This window comes from Aptenodytes patagonicus, chromosome 2 (genome assembly GCF_965638725.1).
Source record: "Aptenodytes patagonicus chromosome 2, bAptPat1.pri.cur, whole genome shotgun sequence".
Taxonomy (NCBI): Eukaryota; Metazoa; Chordata; class Aves; order Sphenisciformes; family Spheniscidae; genus Aptenodytes; species Aptenodytes patagonicus.
This window is the reverse complement of record NC_134950.1, coordinates 162232221-162255116: the sequence shown is the minus strand read 5'-3', so window position 1 is coordinate 162255116 and position 22896 is coordinate 162232221. Positions and strand designations below refer to the sequence as shown.

The window sequence follows — 22896 nt, the reverse complement described above, 5'->3', positions numbered from 1 at the left end:
GGAAAAAGCAATTGAAATTGGGCATGTGAAAGTTATGGAAGAGTAAGAAATTCCCAATCTCTAACGTGTCAACTGCTTGCTTCTATGAATAAAAAAATAATCGAGGTCATATTGAACCCTAAATCCCAGTGCTCCTTCATCTTTAGGGGCACCCAGGTTAGGTTCAGTATCTAAATTTTGCTGCTCGGATGTATCTCTAGTAACACTTCTTGCCCAGCACCCTTCCTCTTCACCATCCTTTACAAAGAACATCTACAGAGTTTTCCCACCACTAATGTGGCTCAGGTTAACACCATAACATCTTTATAATTATTTTATGTAACAAAATTCGAAGCTTCAAAATGCAAAGATTAAGTGACTTGCCCAAGGCTACAGAGAGGATGTTACTATGTCAGGATTGGAACTCAGTTGCATCTGGTCTTTGGTCCTGTGTCCAAACACATTAGATCAAGTTTCTTTCAATACTGAAATTGAAATGGAAAGAAGCCACGATCAATTTACAAAGCAGCATTAGGATCACATAGGCTGTGTGGTTCTACTTCTGTGAATGCCAAAGAAGGAAATGAGTCCTGCATATAGGCAGCTCATCTGTAGACAAGTAACATCATCATTATTGCCATGTATTACTATACATTTAATTATCCTCTCTACTGAAAAAAAAAAAAAAAATATGTGGTCAAATTGCCGGTATGCTTCTCTTCCTTTCAAGCTTACCCTTTCATCTGCAGACCTCAAAACCAGGCAGTCATATCACCACGTAGGTAAAAGGTCTTAGAACTGGAACCACTCACATGCAGGACTCAGGATTAATTAGAGCTAGGAATTCAAATAAACATCTTGGCCTGTCTTATAAGCAAGGGCACAGTTATTTATTCTTCTTGTTGTTTCCTTTTCATTATGGTGCGGCAGGAGTCCCCCATCAGGGATCAGGGCCCCATAGTGTGAGGATTTATTTAAACACTATGAAAATATGGCACCTGCAGTTAAGAATTTACATCTGCAATTATAAGATGAAGAATAAAACTGTCTCTTCAGTTGATTTCTGTAATCATAATATTATAAACGATACTAACACGTACCTCATTTTAAGTGTGTGTTTTTCCATGATTATGTACAGGAATGGGCTGCAGTAAGCTTAACACTGCCACTCTGAAAGTGCATCCAGACAAATGTGGGTTGTCCTAAAACTAGATATCTTACCTTTGCCACCAATTAGCAAGGAGGAAATTTCCACTGAGAAAAAGAAAATTCAAGCTGTACAGAACCAGCCAGCTCCCTAGGCATACACATACATATCCTCTTGTGTAGGGCTCTATTCTTAATGTTAGCTTGCTTGTTAGTATGCTCTTTTTTGCAAAATTATTCAGGAGAGCAAAAAAGAGAAACCCTTTCATGATAAACAATGCAATTACACAAAAAGGGCTTTTGTAATTGTTCCTGTTTTCACCTGTGTTTCAAAACCTTGATTGAGGTTGTCCTAACATAGCTGCAAAACTGCAGTCTTGAAACATGGTGATTGCTTGAAAGGGATGTTAGCAGGTGTAGGAGTAGATTAGGGTGGTTTCTAGTGTCAGATATGTGCCAGACACAAACTGTGTAAACATGAGGTTATTCAAGCTCATGTCCTTATGGTTTTGTTTCGCTGCCTTGTCCTTTGCATATGGGTCACTTCGTATCTACAATGCAGTTGCCTGCATCTAAGCCAGTCGCACAAGGCTCCCTTTTAAGTCAGCGGAGGTCTAACCGTTGGGTTAATGGAGTCTAAGGCACTGCCCATCTTGTCATGAAGCAGAAGCCTAAGATGGATTAGATGAGATTTTTCTCTAAAAGTGACTATTTCTCTCCATTTGACTATAAACAGAGAGCAGGGTGACTGGCTCTGCTGTAGATGTCTGTCTCAACTGAGGGAGAAGAAGTCTATCGCGGCCGGTCACGAGCGGTGTTCCCCAGGGCTCAGTACTGGGGCCGGTCTTGTTTAATATCTTTATTGATGATCTGGATGAGGGGATTGAGTGCACCCTCAGTAAGTTTGCAGACGACACCAAGTTGGGCGGGAGTGTTGATCTGCTCGAGGGTAGGAAGGCTCTGCAGAGGGACCTGGACAGGCTGGATCGATGGGCCCAGGCCAACTGTATGAGGTTCAACAAGGCCAAGTGCCGGGTCCTGCACTTCGGCCACAACAACCCCATGCAGCGCTACAGGCTTGGGGAAGAGTGGCTGGAAAGCTGCCCAGCAGAGAAGGACCTGGGGGTGTTGGTCGACAGCCGGCTGAACATGAGCCGGCAGTGTGCCCAGGCGGCCAAGAAGGCCAATGGCATCCTGGCCTGTATCAGAAATAGTGTGGCCAGCAGGAGTAGGGAAGTGATCGTGCCCCTGTACTCGGCACTGGTGAGGCCGCACAGGCTCGAATACTGTGTTCAGTTTTGGGCCCCTCACTACAAGAAGGACGTTGAGGTGCTGGAGCGTGTCCAGAGAAGGGCAACGAGGCTGGTGAGGGGTCTGGAGAACAAGTCTTATGAGGAGCAGCTGAGGGAACTGGGGTTGTTCAGCCTGGAGAAAAGGAGGCTGAGGGGAGACCTCATCGCGCTCTACAACTCCCTGAAAGGAGGTTGTAGCGAGGTGGGTGTTGGTCTTTTCTCCGAAGTAACAAGCAATAGGACGAGAGGAAATGGCCTCAAGTTGCGGCAGGGGAGGTTTAGATTGGATGTAAGGAAAAATTTCTTTACTGAAAGAGTGGTGAAACATTGGAACAGGCTGCCCAGGGAAGTGGTGGAGTCCCCATCCCTGGAGGTATTTAAAAGACGTGTAGATGAGGCGCTTAGGGACATGGTTTAGTGGGCATGGTGGTGTTGGGTTGACGGTTGGACTCGATGACCTTAGAGGTCTTTTCCAACCTCAATGATTCTATGATTCTATGATTCTATGATTCTATCTTGTCTGTCAGGGTTAAATCAGTGTTGCTATTTCAAAGTACGTTGAGAGAACGGTCTTTAACTAGAGATGTGGTATGCACAGTCCACTGCTGCACTCTGGTTATGGTCAGGTGAGTAGAGTTCCTGAACAGGAACTGTATATTAAATTAATACTACATTACGAACAATAACAATGCACTATAGGAACTGAGATTAAGATGTGGAATGGCAACCAACATGTATAAATTGATTTCATTGTTACAGTATAAGTTACCAGATCCAAAGTTTGCTGTCATCCCGGAAAGACCTCCAAATACTTCATTGTGTGTGGCTCAGATACATACCATATTTTGCATGTTTAACAAAGCCTCGGGGAAAATGCAGTAAGACTTTTGTTAATTGCTAGGAGCACCCCACTGAGGTAGAAAAAGCTGGAAATTAATTGTCCCTGAAAACAATTACCTTACACCGTGTATAAAAAAAGATAGTGTTAGCAGTGGGATGAACAGTAACGCTGCACACTACTACTGGTGCAATTGCTCCTGTGTCAGTGTCACGATAGTTATTCTTGCCAGTGTTTTCACTTTTTATAGATAAACAGGTAAAAGGTGATTTTAACAAAGTAACAGTAACTGTTAATTTTAGGGGATTTGTTTGCTGAATTCAAGCATTCATAGGTATTTATTCTGGAGTGTCACTCCTACTTCCAAGTATTCTTTTTTTAAAGTTGCCTTGTCAGAATTAAAGAAATAGCTAATAAAAATAAAGACTGATCTTCAGGGAATAGAATTACAGTTGGTATGTTAAAGCTAAGCAATTAACAACAAAGGAGAAAGAACAGAGGGAAAACGAAATGTCCCTTGTTAAATATTTACGGGTTTTTGATGAAAACTGCATTATAAATGACAATATAATACAAGTATTCCTTAGATAAGGTCAGTGTTTAGCATAGAGTTAAGTCTCCCATAGACACTCACATTTCTTGGCACAGAAACTTTGATTATATAAATTTCATATAGGAAATGCAAAGTGCCATAATGTGGGACTTTGATCAATGATGCTATCCTGATTTATAACTGTGTTTTTTTTAACTGTGATGTGCACAAAGCACTAATTTAAAAGCTCATTTTAGTTGCAACCTACCTCTTCCTTTTAATAACAAGAAAGTCATCTGATTACATTTTTTTAGTCATCCTTGTGTCACGTATTAGATAATCTCCTTATAGTTTAAAACTAAAAATGCTAATGGATTGGGGAAATGGGTTTCTGCTTTCACCCAGCATATCTGTCTTTTTTATGCTTGTCTTTTGGGTCATTTATCTAAATAATAACCTTTAGTACCCACTCCTTCCTTCCAATGAACCAAAAGATATTAACGATTAAAGTCAGTGAATACACGTCTTCTCCCTACTCTAGTATTGCGAGCTGAGATTACCACGTTCAGCTGCTTCTTTTTGGGGGGAGGGGGGGAGCTACAGACATCCCCTTGCATCCCCTTGCAGAGCTACTCATATGGTTACTTCCTAATTTGTCTCAATCAAAACAGCCTAAGTTAGCTTAAACTAACTGTAGATCTCTTTTAATGAGTATCACCAGTCAGCACTGACTGAAAGGACATTGATCTCAGTGACTAAAAGAAAACAATTATATGAAAAACTCAGCAAACAGCTTTCAGTCAGCAAATCTGTTGGGGCAGCCCCAGAAAAGAGGCAGTAATAAGCCCCCTCAAGGGAAGGTGCTGTAGGTGGTAACTTCTTCAGCAGGCAAACCTGGAGGTACAGGAGAATTTATTTGCATGGCCTTAGTCTCAGAATGATGGAAGATAACTCATTTTGTACAAAAGCAGCATGGAGAAGATAAATGACAAGCCCAAGGTCAGGTACAAAGACTGGGGAAACTGTGGGAGTAAGTGCCGGGACAGAGATTTTTCTAGAGTATTTGTGTAGTTCAGTTTTCATCATGCCTGACTTAAACTGTATAAGGACTGAGCTTTCAGAAATTGCTTAGCACATACCCTCTGGAAAAAAAACAACAAGATTCTGAGCAACAGGTATGCATCTTTAAACCACTAAGGAAATCACTTTCCTCACCTACCAATACCTTCCGAAATAGATGGAACTGGAGCACATTTGAAGAGCCAACAACTTTCTACTGCCTTGAGACTTTGGAAAACATTTTCCAGAGGAGAAGTATCCTTCCACAGACAATCTCTCCCAGCAGACCAAATTTCAGTTATGCTGATCCCAGTGGTGACAGTATGACATGGGGGGAAACAATACCTCAAGTAGATGGATGCTGTGCTAGAGACTCACAGCAGAGTCTTCAACTAACTTGCACTGTTCTGAGGCTCTCATTGCTTAGAGTAAATTCATTCTGGCACAAAGCTTTCAGTCTGCATAGTCAAAAAAGGCTTTGGCTGTAAAGCGATATTGTTGTGTGAATCAGGCTGTTTTCTCCATTGGTAAGAACAAAGAATGACCCTATGAGCTCAGTCTAAAAGTCTTTCTGGTGCTGCTTTGATATTTCCTGTGGTGATAAATAGCGCAATATTCTCAATAGTTGCAAATTACAAAAGAGCCAGAATCTACCTATGTGTATTATGTAGTCACTAAGTCAAATTTTCATGGCATGTGGGAGGTGACCAGGAGACAATAGCAGACAGACAGCTAGAGGAAATGTGTTCCGCTTACTCTGCAGAGGGGAAAAAAAAAATCTATGAATCTAACTTAATAGGAAAGGAAATCTGTTAACAGAGATTATCTCAGCAGGAAGCAAAAATTTACTGAAGCAACAATTCTATATGAACTTTCATTTCCAGTGAATCATGCCATTATGTTCAATTTCATTCTAAATGCGAAACCTGCCCTTGCGGCTTGTTCTCTGCTGCGGGATCACTGTCAAAACAAAGAACAATTACAAAATGTTCACTCAATTCAGAATTCCTATTTGGTAAGTGACAGTCATATGATGCAGAGATCTAAATATGAAAATCGTATAATCCTTTTTTCATATTCTCCCCTTTTCTGGCATTTAGACAACACAGGAAAGTTGGAAGAGTAGTTGACAGGAGTTTCTAATTATTCACCTTTTAGGTTTTAAGAAGACTGTATTTATCAGGTACTTGAAGCCAAATTGGTAAATGTAAAATAATAGACCACAATATTCTAGGATAGTATCTGAAATATTTGTTGTAATGTATTTATTTAGATATGGCATCACTAGATTTGAATGCTGAATTAGTCTACTAAGCAGACTGATATTTCTTTCAATCTTACATTTTCTTGATGATTATATTTATATTTTGTCTAAAATACTGCTTTAATTCTTAGAAAGTATTTTTACTTCACAAACAGGTGATAATAATTCTATTTGTGTATTTTTTGCAAAAGTAGGATGCCCATTTTCACCCAAATTTGGGATTATGGAGTTCAGCAAAATACATGCTTTCCACATTTTCCTTTGTGACGTGGAGTACTGAAGAAGGCAGATATTGATATTTTCCCTCTTTGAAGATACATGAAATTTCCCATTATTGGAAAGCTCTGTTGCCCTGAATGACAAATTACAGGATGAGACAGAAGGAAGATGCAAATCTTGGGAGTTTTAAAAGCATCTAATATTTTCTGAAATTATATTCAGCTGTATTTATCTAGCATTCTGGCAGGCTGCTGGATTACTGTTATCAATAAATCTATAAATAGGATGCAAAATGCATGTGAGCTGTCTGTGCATGAATAAAGAGCGGCCCAGCAATAAATTATAGCATAATATATAGTTTAAAATGTAGCAAAAGGAATGCCTTGACAAATCAATGCAACATATTTTGTCACTGTGGGTGAAAGATTCATTATGATCAGCCTTGAGAAAGCTGGATTTCTGAAGCATGGGTCATCTAGGACATATGATGTAATGAGAGAATATGGAAACATGCATAGAAAGACAAAAATGATCTTCTGAATAATAAAGCCATATTAAATTTTCAGGTAAAATATAAGTCCTGTGCAGTACTTCATTGTTCAAGAGAGGTCAGGAGTGCAACGCCAAAGAACAAAATAATGAAGCCTGACATCCTATGGATTTGGTCCCCACAGGAGATTCAAGACCAACCCTTTTCTGAAACTGGATCATGTGTGCTGGCTTTCATTTGTGTTTTCTGGTGTCTGCTAAGGTCTAAACTCATCTTGTAGCACTTCGTTCAGCTGAGAAATTCTTTCCTCTACCCAGCCACCTATTTTGACGAAACTTGGGGAAATTCAGTGTTTTGGGGAGCTCCAGGCATCTGCCAGGCATGACTGAAACTGGCACTAGATTTTGAAGTTGCTGGGAGGAGAGGACGCAGACACAGACACAGGGCCAGACACACAAACCCAGCAGGTTGCATAAGCCTAGAGTACAGCAAAGAGACTAAAAATAAAACCAACTAATTGGTTTTCCTGCTGACAGCAGCAAGCTGCCATGGGACATTTAATTCCCTCTGATCACGTAAATGACAGACGAGTTGTCACCTGCTCTGCGTGCCGGACCAGGCAGAGCACTGAGGATCCCGTCCCTGTGGCAGGGGCCACTGGTCCCAGCAGCTGCATCACCTTGTCCCGCACGCCGTTGTGGATGGAAACGCCCCAAGAGAAGTTAGCACCGGACAGAGGCCATCGACGTGGACGTTGTCCCTGGCATGCTCAGGAAGAGACACCTGAGGTTCGCAGGGTTGGAAGGGGCTTAAAACGGGGGACTGGGCAGGTGGAGGAGCAGCCAGGGGCGCTGATGTCCCTTGGCTCCTGCGGCCTCACGAGGCGTTAGCAAGAGCCTCGTGCCCAGTGGGCATTAGGGCCTTGTGGCCGCAGCCAGGGCTATGAGGGACAAATTGTTCCAGTCCCTTCTGTAAGAAGAGGGACAAGCCTTACATTTTATTAAATATATATTAAAAAAAAAAGAGGGGATCTCTACGGACTTAACGGCTTTGGTACGGGTTTCAAGCGACCTCCAGTCCGCCGAGGACCACCTCGCCAGAGCTGGGACTACCTGAGGGGCCGCCCCGCCGCCCGGTGGCCAACGCCCAGCAGGGGGCGCTGCTGCCCGAAATGGCGGCGGCGCGGCGGAAGAGGCAGGTCGGCGCTTCCCGAAGATGGCGGCGTCCAGGCGCGGCGTGGCTGAGGGGAAGATGAAGCGGCCGGCGGCCGCCCGCGCTCGCCGCGGCGGGAAGCTGGACAGGCTGCGGCAGGCGGTGCAGGAGTTCGTGCAGGCAGCCGGCGACCAGCCGCCGCTGGTCCTGCTGAAAGACTCGGAGAGGCAGAACCGCAGGAGCCGCCGGGATGCGAGGAAGGAGAAGCGTAGGCTGAAGCGGAGCCGCCGCCGCCGCCTCCAACGTGGGGAGCCGGTGGAGGACCCCGCCGCTCCGGCCAAACCAGCTCCTGCCAAGCCGGCTCCTGCCGCCCGCCCCAGAGCCCCGGCCTCGCCCGCCGCCGCCGTCGGAAAGCAGCGGCCGGTGCCGCCGCGGCAGCAGGAGGCGGCGCGGCCGCCGGTGCCGGCACCGACAGCCCGCGCGGCCCCCCGTGCCGCCGCAACCGCCTCGGCCAGGAAGCGGGCCCTGCTGGAGGCCAACGAGGAGGAGGAGAAGGAGATCCGGCGCCTGGAGCGGCGGTTGGGGCTCGGCAAGCGCCGTAAGAAGCAGGAGGGGGCCGCGGCGGAGAAGCTGCCTCAGAGCTTCCTGCGGGACGGGCTGGGCTACGTGCTGGGCGCCCTGGGCTCCCGGGCCGGCCTCAGCAGGCTGTGCGAGAGCAGCGACGAGGAAGAGGCGCCGGGGCCGCGGGAGGGCCAGCCGCGGCCGCGGGAGGGCCAGCCGGGGCCAGAGGAGGACGACGAGGGCCCGGAGGATGATCCGGAGGACGCCTCAGACCCCTCCGAGGGGGATGATGTGGAGGGACAGTGGGAGAGCGAAAGCTCGTCCTCGTCCCCCGAGGACTGCGGGGTGCCTGAGGCCAGCGAGCCCCCGGGCGAGGAGGAGGTAGGGTGTTCGCCTCAGATAACACAAACCTGCTTCTCAAAGCACATGGCACAACCTGAACATAAAGCAGAGTTTACATCACCTCTGTAAAGCACAGGTGTTTGCTGTCTAGTCAGGCCATGCAGAGTGTTGTCATGGGTCAAAATGGCGCCGGGCCCAACAACAGGGTTGACTTCAGAGGCCTGCCAAGTCCTAGGGACAACTGTTAGGCGTGGAGGGTAGTGTTCCCCCGAGTCAGGATGCTGGCAGATAATACCCTAAAGCACAGGGCCTATGGCCTTGTCTCCGCATATGAGATCAGCAAGTAAAAGGAGCAGAACAGTGGTACTACCCCAGGGGCTTTAGAGTTTAAGAACATGATTAAGCACTTCTGCTAAGAGCAAAGAGAACTTACGTTAAAATTAATATCTTTTGCAAACTGAAGTGTTACTTCTTCTGGATGATCCCAGAGGTTCTGCCTGCTTTAGGTCTTGTAGCACGGGTGGAGGAGAGGAGGCCAAATGGGTCATTTAGCTGGCATGGCACTAACTTAAACTGTTAGTACGTCTGCAGCTAATAAAACCTGGATAAAACCAAGACCTAAGATGCCAGGTTTTAATTACAATAACTTAAGGAAGATTTCATGTAAAGGAAAAGGTTTTTTGCTGCTGTCAGGTTGGTCATAAGCAGTAACTTGTTGCATGCTTCTTTTCTGTGTGAAGTTGTTCCTTTGGCATTAGTTACTAGATGGTAAAATATATACTTAACTAAAAGTTTGGTATATTAGTCTTATTTGAACACAAATATACATTTCTACTTATGATTTAAGATACTAGTCTCATTTGGTATCTTATTTTGTTGTTTTCCTGGTAAGAGTCATAATCACAGTGCTACGAAGTATGTTCCCCCTCAAGTAAGGAAAGCTCAGGAGACACTAGATGACAAGAAAAGAGAAGAATTGGGAAGACTGAAGAAAATGGTGAATGGTCTCATTAATAGGTAATGTAATGAGGAAAGTCATTAATCTTTCTGGTTCGATGTGACAGTGCTCATCATTCAAAGAAAAGTGGCAAGGATGTGACTTCTCTCTTCACAAAGTGATTTTAGGTTGGCAATCATGTCTGCTATCCTTAATTATCTTTGTTGATGTAAGTTCTTCAAAGTTGGTCATTATAGAAGTTGGAAAATATAGAAAATAAATTTAAGATTGGACTGAATTCCACACAGCAGTTGCCTGCAAGTGCTAGATATAATTCTAAGTGTCAGTTGGAGTATGCCTATAAAAAAAAACTTATAGTGTGAGTTGTAACTCCCCCAAAAAGAGCATGATTTTATTTTTTAAACTAAATTTCTCCAGCACTACAACTGAGGAGGAGCAACACTTCATAGCTTAAAGTACTGAAGAACAGAAAAAGTAGTTGACGCTTTCACATGTTTTAATTTTAGAGTATTTTTAAAATAAGAAATCTATTGGCATTTTCTTTTATTTATGTTATCTGTAAAGTGCAGACTACAGTATGCAGTTTGTTCAGTTGTTTAGAATTTGGTACACCTTATATGTTAGAAAAGTATGAAGTATTTTCATACTTAATTTCTCCAAAGACTGTGATGTGCCATAGTTACAACTGCTAAGAACAAAGTCTGTTTTCTTAATAAGTCTGTTCAGCGTGACAGTAAGCACATTGACAGTGCTTTGTAAATACTGCCACTAATCTGTTTTTACATGTAAATACTTAAAAAAAACCCAAAACAGAATTAAACATATGTTGTATTATTTTAGTTTAGTGAACACAGCAAAATACAAAAGGTCTTTTCCAGTCATCTTTTCAATCTTTCTTCTTAAGCCAAGCTAGTTTCTCTAAAAAGAATAGGTTGGTTGTTGGGTAAATTGAAAATTTTGGAACCGTGTAAAGAGAAGAAGTGAACGTTGGGTTTTGTTTCTCAATAGGTTGAGTGAACCGAATTTGTCCTCCATTAGTGGACAGATGGAAGAGCTCTACATGGCCAACAGCAGAAAGGACATGAATGAAACTCTGACAGATATTCTCATGAATGCTTGTGTTACTGCAGTTGCCATGCCTGCAAGATTGATGATGGAGCATGTCCTTTTGGTCAGCATTCTTCATCATAATGTAGGAATTGAGGTAATTCTTGTGGTTGGGACTAATCTTGTTTAATAATACATATTGTAGAGTGTTCTCCTTGATATTTTATTTGAATTGCCTTTTAATTTTTGATTGCGTGTCACTAAAAAGCATTTCTAGTTGAATTTCATCGGTATTTGTAGCTTATTTGCTAGGTGTCCACAAGTGAAAGGGACCATCTGTTGCTTTATCTAATTAATTTATTTCCTCCGTGAGTTACCACTGATCAGTTATAAAAACATCTTTTTTTTCATCAAAATCTTTCTGCATCCATAAAACTGATTTTTTTAAGCTTCAAGTTTTCTCCTCTTTAATTACACTAATCCATTTCTGTTCTCTGGGGTATATGAGGGTATTGTTCTTGAACGATGTGTATCCAGATAAGGAAAGTGCTACAGTTACAGAAATCCTTTTATATCAGTGGAAAAAGTCCTTTTTTAAGCCCAGTTATGCAAATCATCAGTGGAATTAACTAGGTATATCAATGACTCCAGAATATCAAAAACTTCAAAAAGCATGGCAGATTTTTTGGAGGTTTTTCTTTTGTGTTTTTAAGCCTGATGAATGATTGAAATAAAATGTCTCTTGCTTACTGTTAAGAAGCTGAAACTACTGATGTCAAAGGGAAGATTTTGGCTTATTTCAGTGAAATGTCTTTCAGGAAACTGAGGTGTTTCAGCACCATGTTCCCATCAGGTTACATTTTCTTTCTACATCGCAATGCAAAAGATGTATTGATGCAAGTTCTTTCTTATAGTGACCTGAATGCTGTCTCTGAAACCGTATTAAATATCAGATGGGTGCAATTACAGCAGGTTTCTCCATGCAGCCTTGCCATTAAACTTTTTTTGTTCCTCTTTGCTGCTTGAAAGGCAGTTCTGACTGCAAATATAACATAATATTACAATGCTGTTTTAAGAGAAACACAATCTTTTTAGAAGTTGACACTTTGCAAAATACCTAGTAATAGGTTTTAGCTATAGATATGCTAACAGGTATTAGAAATAGGCAGATGATATCCAGACTGTCTGCTGTACTACTGACTCTGTTACACAGCATCTTTGAATCTAAGACTGTAGTATTTAAGTATACTATAAAGCCCTGTTATTTTTTCTGTAAAATAAATGTAGAATATGCATTACACGGAAGTGTGATAGTGCAGCTGCATTTACAATTAGTTTGAGCAATGAAGAAGTTGGGATTCCAATAACTGTGTTTATACATTTGTGCAATGTGATCATTGGATAGTTAAAACCTAAGCTGGTCAAGGCTTGTAATGCAAGTCAGTACTGCTACTGGGACTTCTGGTTTTCATAAGAACAATCAGCAAATATTAGCACCACGGTAATGGAGGGGGGGTCTTGTTTAGCAGTAATGTGTTCATTACCTACCTATATTTTGGTATGCTTTCTAATTCCAGTCTTTAGCATCAGTTCTCTCTTCACAAATATAGATTTTCCAAAATCTCTTTTTCCAACTGTACCACTGACAAATGGCTAAGACTTATCCCCACTTCAAAATCAGCCTAAGTGCATGCTCAGCAACTGTGAAAACTTGGTATGGTGGGGGTTGTTTTACAATACTATTTTTTACCCTCCTGTTAAAGATTTTGTTCTGGAATGCTGAACTCTGTGATGCGTTTGGTTTTTGACATGCAGCTTTTACTGGATGAATGACTAGCAGTAACAGCGTGCTAGCCTGACAGCTGGGAAGATGCTAATATGTGTCCATGAAAATTATGTAAACAAATTCTGATGTATGTGTACTGTAAGTTCATAACATTTGCTTTTCTTGCACAGACTTTAAAAGGCAACTGGATGGCATATATGAGGTGTAAATAACATACACTTCAAGAAAACATCACACCACTTAGATACTTGTATATGTAAATGTACAACATCCATATTGGTTGAGAGGAGCAACAATATTTCTTTAAAATTAATAGTGGCAGTGCCCCAAAAATGAATGTTTTACAGATGTCTGTAAAATCTACTTACAGTTAACTGCCGGATTTTTTTTAATTTTTTTTTTCTCCCCTTAATGGAACTATTGCCAGGTCGGTGCTCACTTTTTGGAAGCTGTGGTGAAGAAATTTGATGAACTCTGTAAAAGTGATGCTGAAGGGAAAGAATGTGAAAATCTGCTTGCCTTGATTGCTCATCTGTATAACTTCCATGTGGTTCATTCCCTGCTAATCTTTGATATTCTGAAAAAGCTTGTTAGCACTTTCACTGAAAAAGAGATTGAGTTGATCTTGTTTCTTCTGAAAAACGTGGGCTTTTCCTTAAGAAAAGATGATGCGTTGGCTTTGAAGGAACTGATCACTGAAGCCCAGAGGAAAGCAAACACAGCAGAGAAGAAACTCCAGGATCAGGCTAGGGTATGTGTGTGGTTTTTGAAGATTTTCTGTTCTGAATAGACTTTAATAAGCACTTGTGTTAATTTAACAAAATGTTTTCTGCTACACTCTATTTAGATTCTAAGTTACCATTAGCGTTCAGTTGTTGCATTCAGTTATTTGCATTCTTCTTGTCTGTCTTTCTCCGTTACTTCTTAGGACACAGACACCAAAATGCTTGTAATGGCTGAGACTAGGACTGTTTTGCGTCTTATGCAATGGACAGTGCTTCTGTTTTGTGATACTTTGTACACTTCAAAAAATGGTCACTGAGGCATGGTGTTTAGCAGATTAAGCTTTGAATTGAAGCTTGAACACAAATGAATATAATAGGAGTTAAACATCCTTCTCTGTATTCATATTCATGTAGTCTAAATTTTGATGTATATTGCCAGCTGAGTTTATTCTCACAGAATAGTAATTTCAAAGTACGCTTTCTACTTTATTAAAGAAACTCACAGCACATAATCCACAGAAATATTTCTTTCCCAATAGGTTCGTTTTATGCTAGAGACTATGTTGGCGCTAAGGAATAATGACATGCGTAAGATTCCTGGTTATGATCCTGAACCAGTTGAAAAACTCCGCAAATTGCAAAGAACACTGGTGAGAACTTTCTTGATATATGTAGTATAGCTGTTCTTAAACCAGAAGTAATTATTTGTATTGTACGTTGGCTTGATGGGGCTATAGTATTTTTTAATTCATTTAACATTCTGAAACCCTTGTGGACAAAAATCACTTCTCAGATTAAGTATTATTTCCTGTGTCCAAGTTTAGTCAGCAGTCAACCAGCCTTCTGCAGAACAGTTTGAGAAAGGACATAATACTTAGCCAAAGACTTTGCCTCAAAGTCCTATACTTGAAAAAGAGATTGTGGGATGTTTAATGATTGTGCAGAAGAAATGAGTCATTATGACAAGTTCCTTTTTCCATAGATTTTGGATGCAGGCACCTGCTCCTAACTTCACCAGAATTATTTTGGAAGTCTAACACTTCTGCAAACCTGAGTGTTTTTTCTTTCTTGTTTTTTTTGGCGGAGAGAGGGCAGTTTGTCTAGAACAACGCAGTATAAAATGCACGAAAGTAATTGTCTCTTTGGATTGAGAACTAATTCATTTTCACAAGACTTGAATCTGGTTTTAGAGTCACTGTATCTCCAACCTGAAAATTACACTACTTGTCTACAACACCTAGAGCATCTTATTTTTCAGAAATTTGTAAGTGCAGGATGTGCACATCAGTGATAATAGGCCAGGCAAAAACAAGGTAGGTAACCTAGTTTTGTAGAATTTCCTCTCTTAAATTTTCACAGTCCTCTTAGTACGCTTCTAGCCTCTTTTATTGAAAACTCTTATTTTGTTCGAAGAGTAAACTTTTTGTTGTTTGAATTGTACAAAACTTGAGGCAGTTTGTCACGTCATTTTATTTGATCACAAGTGTTCAGAAGGAAAATCATGTCCAGATTGTAAGATGCTGCAACTGATTTTCAATGTCAGCATCAAGTCTGAGTTCTAATCAAGTTTTATGATTGGAAGATGGCTACTTTTTAATTGATTGTCTCTTTTTTTAAAAAAACAAACAAACCAAGAGCTTCTAAATGTAGATTTAAGCAACTTGTATTTGAGAAATTAGAGCATATGGGAAACTTGTAAATTCTTTTTAGGTTGCTGACTGAAACTAAAGGTTGTGGGGGGGAAATATGAAGACCTTTATGCAGATTAAGTTATTTGTTTTAAAGTAATTTTAAGTAATTAAAGTATTTGTTGTTTTCTTTTTTTTTTTTTTTTAAAAAAAGCTTCAAATAAAAGCTTTTGGGTTTTTTGTATTTTGTTATTCAAGGTTCACAGCAGTGGTTCTGGAAAAGAAACTCAGCTCCGTGTCTCCCTGGAATCTCTCCTCAGTGCTGATCAGGTTGGTCGCTGGTGGATCGTAGGGTCATCCTGGAGTGGAGCACCAATGATCAATGATACAAACAGCAAGACTCAGGAGAAACTGCATATAGGAAAGGTAAATCCAAGCAGTGCTGGATTAGCAGTCTAAGTGTTTGTGATCTTTTGAATATTCTTCGTACAGGTGAATAGGTTCATTTCAGAGCCCATCAAAAAAACCTTCATGGACTCTTGTAAGACTAAGATTTTGGACTGTAAATTCTGCTCTTACATTTTTCAAAATTTTGTATTCATGCGCTCCATAAGAGCTGTTACTACAACTATTATGGTATAGCTTGTTTTTTCTTATCCTGTGGAATTGCAGAAGTAACTTGTTATGTAAGTGGAAGAAAAGACTTGACCTAAAATGGATTTGCTAGTATGAATTCTGACAGGTAGTGTTGTCTGTCCGTGGGTGGCATATATCTAAGCTGACTCTAAAAGTAGTGTGGTAAGATGGTCATGGTGACTTACGTTAGAGAAGCACATCTTAAAAATAATTGGCACACTTAAAATACATTAAAATCTATTTCCCTAGTTGAAAAAGCTCCTGACGATGCCTGTGCCTCTGGACAAAAGCTCAGGACCTTTGGATTGATGCTTCATAGTTTACTGGAGATCTTCATTAATGGTCTTAGTAGAGGCTGCACAGAAATAGCTTTCTTAAAGCAAACATAAATAAAATAGCATTTAATTGTTTCTTTTTCAGGTGAGTTCAAAGGTAATGGAGCTTGCTCGTAAGCAGAGAATGAACACTGATATCAGGAGAAGTATTTTTTGTGTCTTGATGACAAGTGAAGACTTCCTGGATGCCTTTGAAAAGCTTCTCAAGTAAGTACAGACTAGCACAGAAGACAGCCCAGAACTAAAAATAGCATAAGCTGGATTGGAAAAACAACATTTGCTGGTCTAGGCTTAAGAGCATTTAATTGATAATACAATTAAAGAAGTGCATAGCTAGGGATCCATGTAGTGTAAAAGGATAGGAGAGGGACCAAAACCCTGGTGTAAGGACTAGTAGGGGGCAGGCAGAACTGACTGGCAGTCAAAGGAAAGGAGTAGCCCCTGTTATTGTCACTCATGTCTGTAACTGTGATTTACAGCATCTTTTGACTTAAGAAGCCTGTATCTTTTTGCACTGAAGATGTGCATCCCGGTCTAGCGGATGGAAGTCTGTTGCAGGCTTGCTTCCTTGCAGAGGCAGACCAGAAGCCCCTTCAGAACATCTCTTGGTTTTGTCACTGGATTTCCATACTACTGCAACTTCCTTTACTTCTTGCCACCTTGTTAAGCCATCTTGTAGGTCTCTGTCGATACTTGCATGACCTGGTAGTGTTCTAGCACCTCTACTTCCTTCCTGCAGAATTTATTAGCTTTGGATTTGCTCCAGGATCACATTTCATGTTAAGACCAGTTTCCTTACCACTTGGCAAACAGTTCTTTAGGAGAAGATGTGATCAGGGAAAAGCTCAAACTAAGCTATTCTTTGTGTTTGTCAGAATATTAATTGTAAGTCCGTAGTAACTGGGAGGGGAGAGATCAGGTCTGAACTTTTCTATTGCAGCGTTGTAATTCAAGGGAATTGTCTTACCAGGATGGCATGCAATTATTTAATTTGCTAACCAAACCAAAACAGACTTTGTAATAAAGTCAACTAATATTTGATTAAATGCCACTTCTGCAAAACACAGCTTGGATTTAAGACTGTGATGGAGTCATTCCAATATCTTAATATGGCCTGTTCAATTAAAAGAAATTAGCTGCTGCTGCTGCAGCTCTTGCCAAGACCTGGTAGTTCAATTTGCAAATTGATCCTTGACTCTCATCCATGCTATTTAAACTAGTGTACAAATCTGTATACATACAGGCTTGGCAGGAAAATTCTGTCTGCAGATTGCCTGGTGTGTGTTGATACTGATTTTTATACAGCGAACTCAGAGAGGGGAATTCTCAAATCTGCCCATGTCTGGCAGAGTATAATGGAAAGTACACAGAATTTTCAGTGAAGGAGTTAACTTTAATGTGAACACGCATTCCAGAGCATATGGGAATTTATATTCGTATGTTTGATGTCAGTCTCATGAGGAAGAGCCTGAGAAATACATAAAGAAATATTTTTAACTGGGCTTGTTGATTCATCTGCTGCTAGATCTCTGGCAGAGTTGAGGTATGGTTAAATGGTAATTTAAACCATTTTAAATCCATGCTGCTATAGTTCTGCTTGTCTTTATCCTCCTTACATCAAAAGAAAGTAATTAGTTTGAAGCCAGAACAGCTCCTTGAAGTTGCTCAGCTTGTGATTGCAGAAGTGTCAATGTAAAGGGAGGGCTGGAGACATCACTGGAGACAAGAAGAGTGTGAGCCTTGATCTATTTCATCAGCTGGAAGGCCGCACCTCCTTCACAAACCACAGATTCACGCATGAGGGGGAATGAATGCTTCTTAAGTTTGATGAAGAGGCAATTTTTTAAGCTATTTCATAGAGTTGAAGAATTTGAGAAACTTTACATCTCACAAAAAACTGAAACTTGTAAAAGTCTTAGGTATCCTGTTGTAGTGTGGTGTGTAATTCAGGATAGCGAGTATGTGACTCTACTAAATCATTTGAACTGGCTTCTAAAAGGTGGGTTTGAGTATTGCTATCTTTGATCTAAAGGCAATGATAGTCTTGGGCTTCAGCTGATGATAACTAGCCTACTTCGAGGCAGGCTTCTGCTGGTGACAAATAATCTACTTCAGAGGCAGTTATGCCATATACAAGGGGAAATTCTTAAAGTGATCAAGACATACAAGTCCATGGGAATATTGTTAAGTCATGAATCATTTAATAGGTGAGATGGTTGCACATTCTTTATCTAAGATTATCAGGTTTATGAAATCTGTACAGGTTTATGGTGAAGCTCAGCAGTGAAAGACAATCCTGACTCTTAAATTTAGATGTTTAGGAATGCTAGGTCTGAACAGAGAAAATACTGCTAGGTCTGTGAAGAAGTGAAGGCAAGAACAAAATTGAGCATCAAAGTGCTGATTTACTTGGTTACAACCATCTGGCAACATGAATATTTCCTAAATAAGCAAGTCATGGTAGAAGTGATGATGAACAATGGAAAAGGAGGGTGTGCCAAATTAGTGATTGCAATGTAACTTCACAAGTCATCTATTAAATGCATGTCCGGTGGCTGAAAACCTGTGTATTTTTTAAAAAAAAACTTTTGTTGCTCTGTAATAAAATCAGATAGAACTTGGCTGATGGGAGAACAAGTGAATTGTATCACAGACACAGCACTTACAGTGCTGGTCTCTTTTGGAGAAGCAGACTTCTAAGTTTTCACCGCTCATTAGCAATCAGCCTAGAAATCATCCCAGATTTTCCTATTGTAAAACCTTAAATTCTGGGGGGTTTTGGCTGAAAGACAATACTTTCTCTGTTAATCAGGTACATGTCTGTGATCAAATGCAATGGTGTATGTCTGGAGGTGTATACAAATGAGGGATATTAGACTCAAGCAATGACAAACTGTACTTTACAGACTGTAGAGCAAGTTCCAGTGGAGTCAAACTTAGTTAGAAAATACACTTGAGTTATACTAATGCCATATGAAACTTGAGCTTGAAGCAATGAAAAGAATTTTGTTTGACAGTTTTCAGATTATAATATGAAGCATTTTTCATTTTAATTGGTTTTAATGCTGCCAAGCATTTGGCAGCCCTGGAAGCTAAATCATGTTATTCACAGAACAGGTGCATTGCGAGTTAGTTACCATTCTCTGCCAAAGCATCTCAGCCCTCTTTTAGACTGGTCAGCTGTTCAAGTGGGCAGGCTGTTCAGTCCTTGGCTTTTATGCTGAGGCAGCCAACATAAATACTGTTGATACTGACTGTTTTCTTCAGGCTTTTTTTTTTTTTTTTTAAGGTGGTTTGAAATCACTGACTGCATCCTCTTAGGCTACTGTCAAACAATAGTGAATTTCAAGTATTATGTAGCATGGAGTTGACCTAGAGATGAAAAGATTCATCTCACCAAGTAGGAAAAACATCTTAAAATATTTTCTTATCCGTGTTAAGTACCACAGAAGTGAAGGGCCCTGGACATGTTTCTCTAAATAAGCTTATACTGATCCAAAGGCTCTTTTCCCTCCTATGACCATAGGTAAAAGTGTGAGATAACCACAACAGGGTCCTACAGGTCTTGTTTCACTATTTAACCTTTGTATTGGTACACCATGCAGCAGCACTTACTGCAGTACTACTGCTACATTCAAAAGCACAAGACTCCATGATGACAGGGCCCTCTCCACTGTTTTTCTTCATGGAGAGCTACAAACATGGAGTGGGCCACCTTTCCTTCCCTGGGGGTAGTTACACTTGTATCATTCCACTTTCGTCTGCTGAGGTCATGCTTTTGCAGCCACTCCTTTAACACCGATAATACTGTAGCATTTCCATATTGCCATACCAGGATACTGATTTAGCCCACAAGTAAAATTTAATGTGGTGTTTGGGGGGTTTTTTAGTATTACTCTCGGATGTTGACTGTAGCTCTTGCTTTGTGGCAGTAATTTTTTCCTTACTAAATGATTCTCATTCTCTTGCTACATTCTAGGCTTGGACTGAAAGATCAGCAGGAGAGAGAAATTGTTCATGTTATTCTTTACTGCTGCTTACAGGAGAAGACATATAACCCCTTCTATGCGTTTTTGGCTAACAAGTTTTGTGAATATGAAAGACGATTTCAGGTGAAGAAAAATCTGTTTCTACTTTGTTTTAGTGTCATTATTATGGTTAGAAAGACAGTTACTAAATACCTGAGAATGGATGCATGCCAGTTAAGATCTTGATCCTGAGGAAAAATTCTGCTGGTATAGCTATGCATTCAGTAAGGCATACTCATGGTCAGATCTGAATAGGAAATAAAATAACTACTGCAGAAGGTTTGCTTTCCTCTGTTTTACACATTTTAAAAGAATTGAACAGTCTGACCAAGCATCTCTGTTAATTAACAGAGGGGTCATAAAGAATAGAAGGCCGAAAGGTTTTGTTATGTTGTTACTCATTTAAATGGTCACTTGATTTGTAGGATTTTTTTTTCCTTTGACACCTAGGTGACATTTCAGTTTAGTATTTGGGACAAAATCAGAGACTTGGAAAACCTGTCAGCCGCTGCCATTTCCAACTTGGTTTCACTGTTGGCTCACTTATTAAGGGCAAAATCATTGCCACTTTCAGTTCTCAAGGTTGGTGTGTTTTCTTTTCAAAATACTTCTGTGTTTTCCTTGCATTTGCTAGTTCTATGGAAAATGTATTTTCTCTGTTACCTAGCTGGTGCTTCGGTTGTTCGTGGTCATAAGCTAAGACAAAACGTGTTCTAAAATTACCAAATTAATCTCATTGATTATGGTAATGCTATTTTTTGGGGAAAAGGGAACCTGTGGTGACCCAGACATACAGAAAGTCTACAATTCTATATCTAAAGCAGTTGTAAGGTTATTTTCTTTAGAGTATCCAGAGTTGGAACTGAGGCCCCCTTCATTTGTCAGTGGATTCTGTGCTATGCTTTTTAGCTGATGTTGGTTTTTATTAGACCAGAAAGAAATCTACTGAGCACTTGGATTTCAGAATGGGGAGCCCACAGGGTTTTATTAGAATAATAGTTGAAATGTGTTAAACAGGCAATTATATGGATTGATCTAGGTGCTTCTGAAGTATTTATCTAATTGAGAAATTATATCCGGTATTCTGGTACTAGTAGACAGGTTATTCCTTAGAAACTTCTCTGCTTCCTTACTGATTGGCTTTTGGAGGCAGTGTTCTCAGCTAATTGTTCTGTGCCAAACTTAAGACTCAGTATATATGGGAGGCCAGTCGGTGTGCTAAAAGCTGTTCATTTAGAAGAGAATTCAGCTGTTTGAAATACTTGAATTAATCTAATTGTCCCTCTCCCTCTCTCTCCACTAGGTAATTGAATTCAGTGAACTAGATAAACCCAAAGTCCGTTTCTTGCGACAAGTATTAACCATGCTGTTAATCAAAACAGATGCTGAAGAACTTAGTGACATTTTTGTGAGGTAAGTGATCAGAGATCTCTCCAGGGAACCATTGGTGAGTAGTAATTAAGAAGATAAGAAGTTTGCTTATTTTGTTTGGAATTATACAGTACCTTTTCCAAAGATCAGCCATCCATCCCTTAAAAAGTAAGCTCTTCTGGGTGAGTGGAGGGAAGCGTGTCGTTTGTGTGTTAGTACAGGCTCTGATACAGATACAACTGTGAGAAGTGTTATACAAAATAAGGCTTTCAGATATTCAATGTATCATTTTGGTCATAGGACTTCCATGAGCAGAGCTCTGTAGTTACCTGCTTTCCTTATTGCTTTACCATCTGTGTGCAGTGGGATTCACTCTCCCAGCAGTCTTTGCTAGAAGGTATCTTTAGTTGTAAGAAGGAAGAATAAAGAAATACTAATGAGGGAAAGGTCTGGAGGATTTTTTTTTTTTAAATCAACATTGTCTGGAAAATCTTCTTTTTGTATATGGGGCAGAGTTGCCTGGAGAGGCATCTTCATCCTTGGAGATAGTTAGGACTTGAGTGAATAAGACTCTGAGCAGCCTGACCACACCTGGATGTTAGTCGGGCAAGATGACCTGCCAACATCCTTTCTGACTTAAATTATTCTGTGATTCCGTGATTTTGTTGTATTAAACTTGCAATGTCACATAAAGTTAGAAAAAATTAGGTGATGATGTTTCAACTGTTAACACTGCACCACAAGGAAGCTCAAACATGGTGTTTGCCTCGTTTGCCGCTGTAATGTAATTGTTTACATAAAGCAAGTCTAAGGCTCCAATATTCCATTTTATCGTTGAGGATCAATTGTATGTTGAGTGTGTTTGGGCTGTTTGCCAAAGCGATGTAGACTTGCTGGTAATTTGAAAGCCTCTTCAGAAAAGCTCCTTTTATAGGTTGGATTTTTTTCTACGTCTCTATTTGAAGAAGATAAGAAAAAAATTAAGAAGCTTATGAAACAGCAGAAGACTAAATACTATTTTTGATCTGTATCTTTACAGGATATCTGACAACCCCAAACTGGGAATGCTACGGGAAAGTTTGAAACTCTTCCTTACTCACTTCTTACTGAAAAATGTACAAGCCCAAAAAAGTGCTGAAGAAGCCAGCTTATTAAAAGAAAGAGTTGAGCTAGCAACCAAGGCTTTGCAAGCAAAAGAACCCAAATTGAAGCTATAGTTCTGGTTTTCTAATAAAACATATGGAAAAACTAGATCTGTGTGGAGATGCAAGGCTTTGTTAGTCTTTCAGACCCAAATAATTGAGAAGATCCGTGTTACTCTAAAGGATCCATTTTTTGATGTAAACAGTTACCTTGCTCTGCACACTAGTTACAGGTTTAATTGAAGGTGATGCAAGGCCTTTCTGAAGAAAGGGAAGATATCTTTGCCACATCCCTTTTTAGTACAGGTGATTCGTGGTGATGGTTAGTATCTGCAGAAGATGTTGAATTTCTCTTCTATGATACTC

General features: G+C 40.4%; 1 protein-coding gene across 1 annotated transcript; it reads left to right on the top strand.

Annotated features, from left to right (window-relative positions):
* Positions 1-7990: 7990 nt before the first annotated feature.
* Positions 7991-22639, top strand: NOM1 (nucleolar protein with MIF4G domain 1). The gene is given in 12 exon segments (XM_076331919.1): positions 7991-8015; positions 8018-8913; positions 9767-9891; positions 10841-11036; positions 13093-13416; positions 13930-14040; positions 15277-15444; positions 16075-16196; positions 19969-20101; positions 20468-20599; positions 21321-21430; positions 22428-22639. Coding segments are annotated over 12 exon segments (2520 nt in total). The 3' UTR covers positions 22606-22639.
* Positions 22640-22896: the final 257 nt, after the last annotated feature.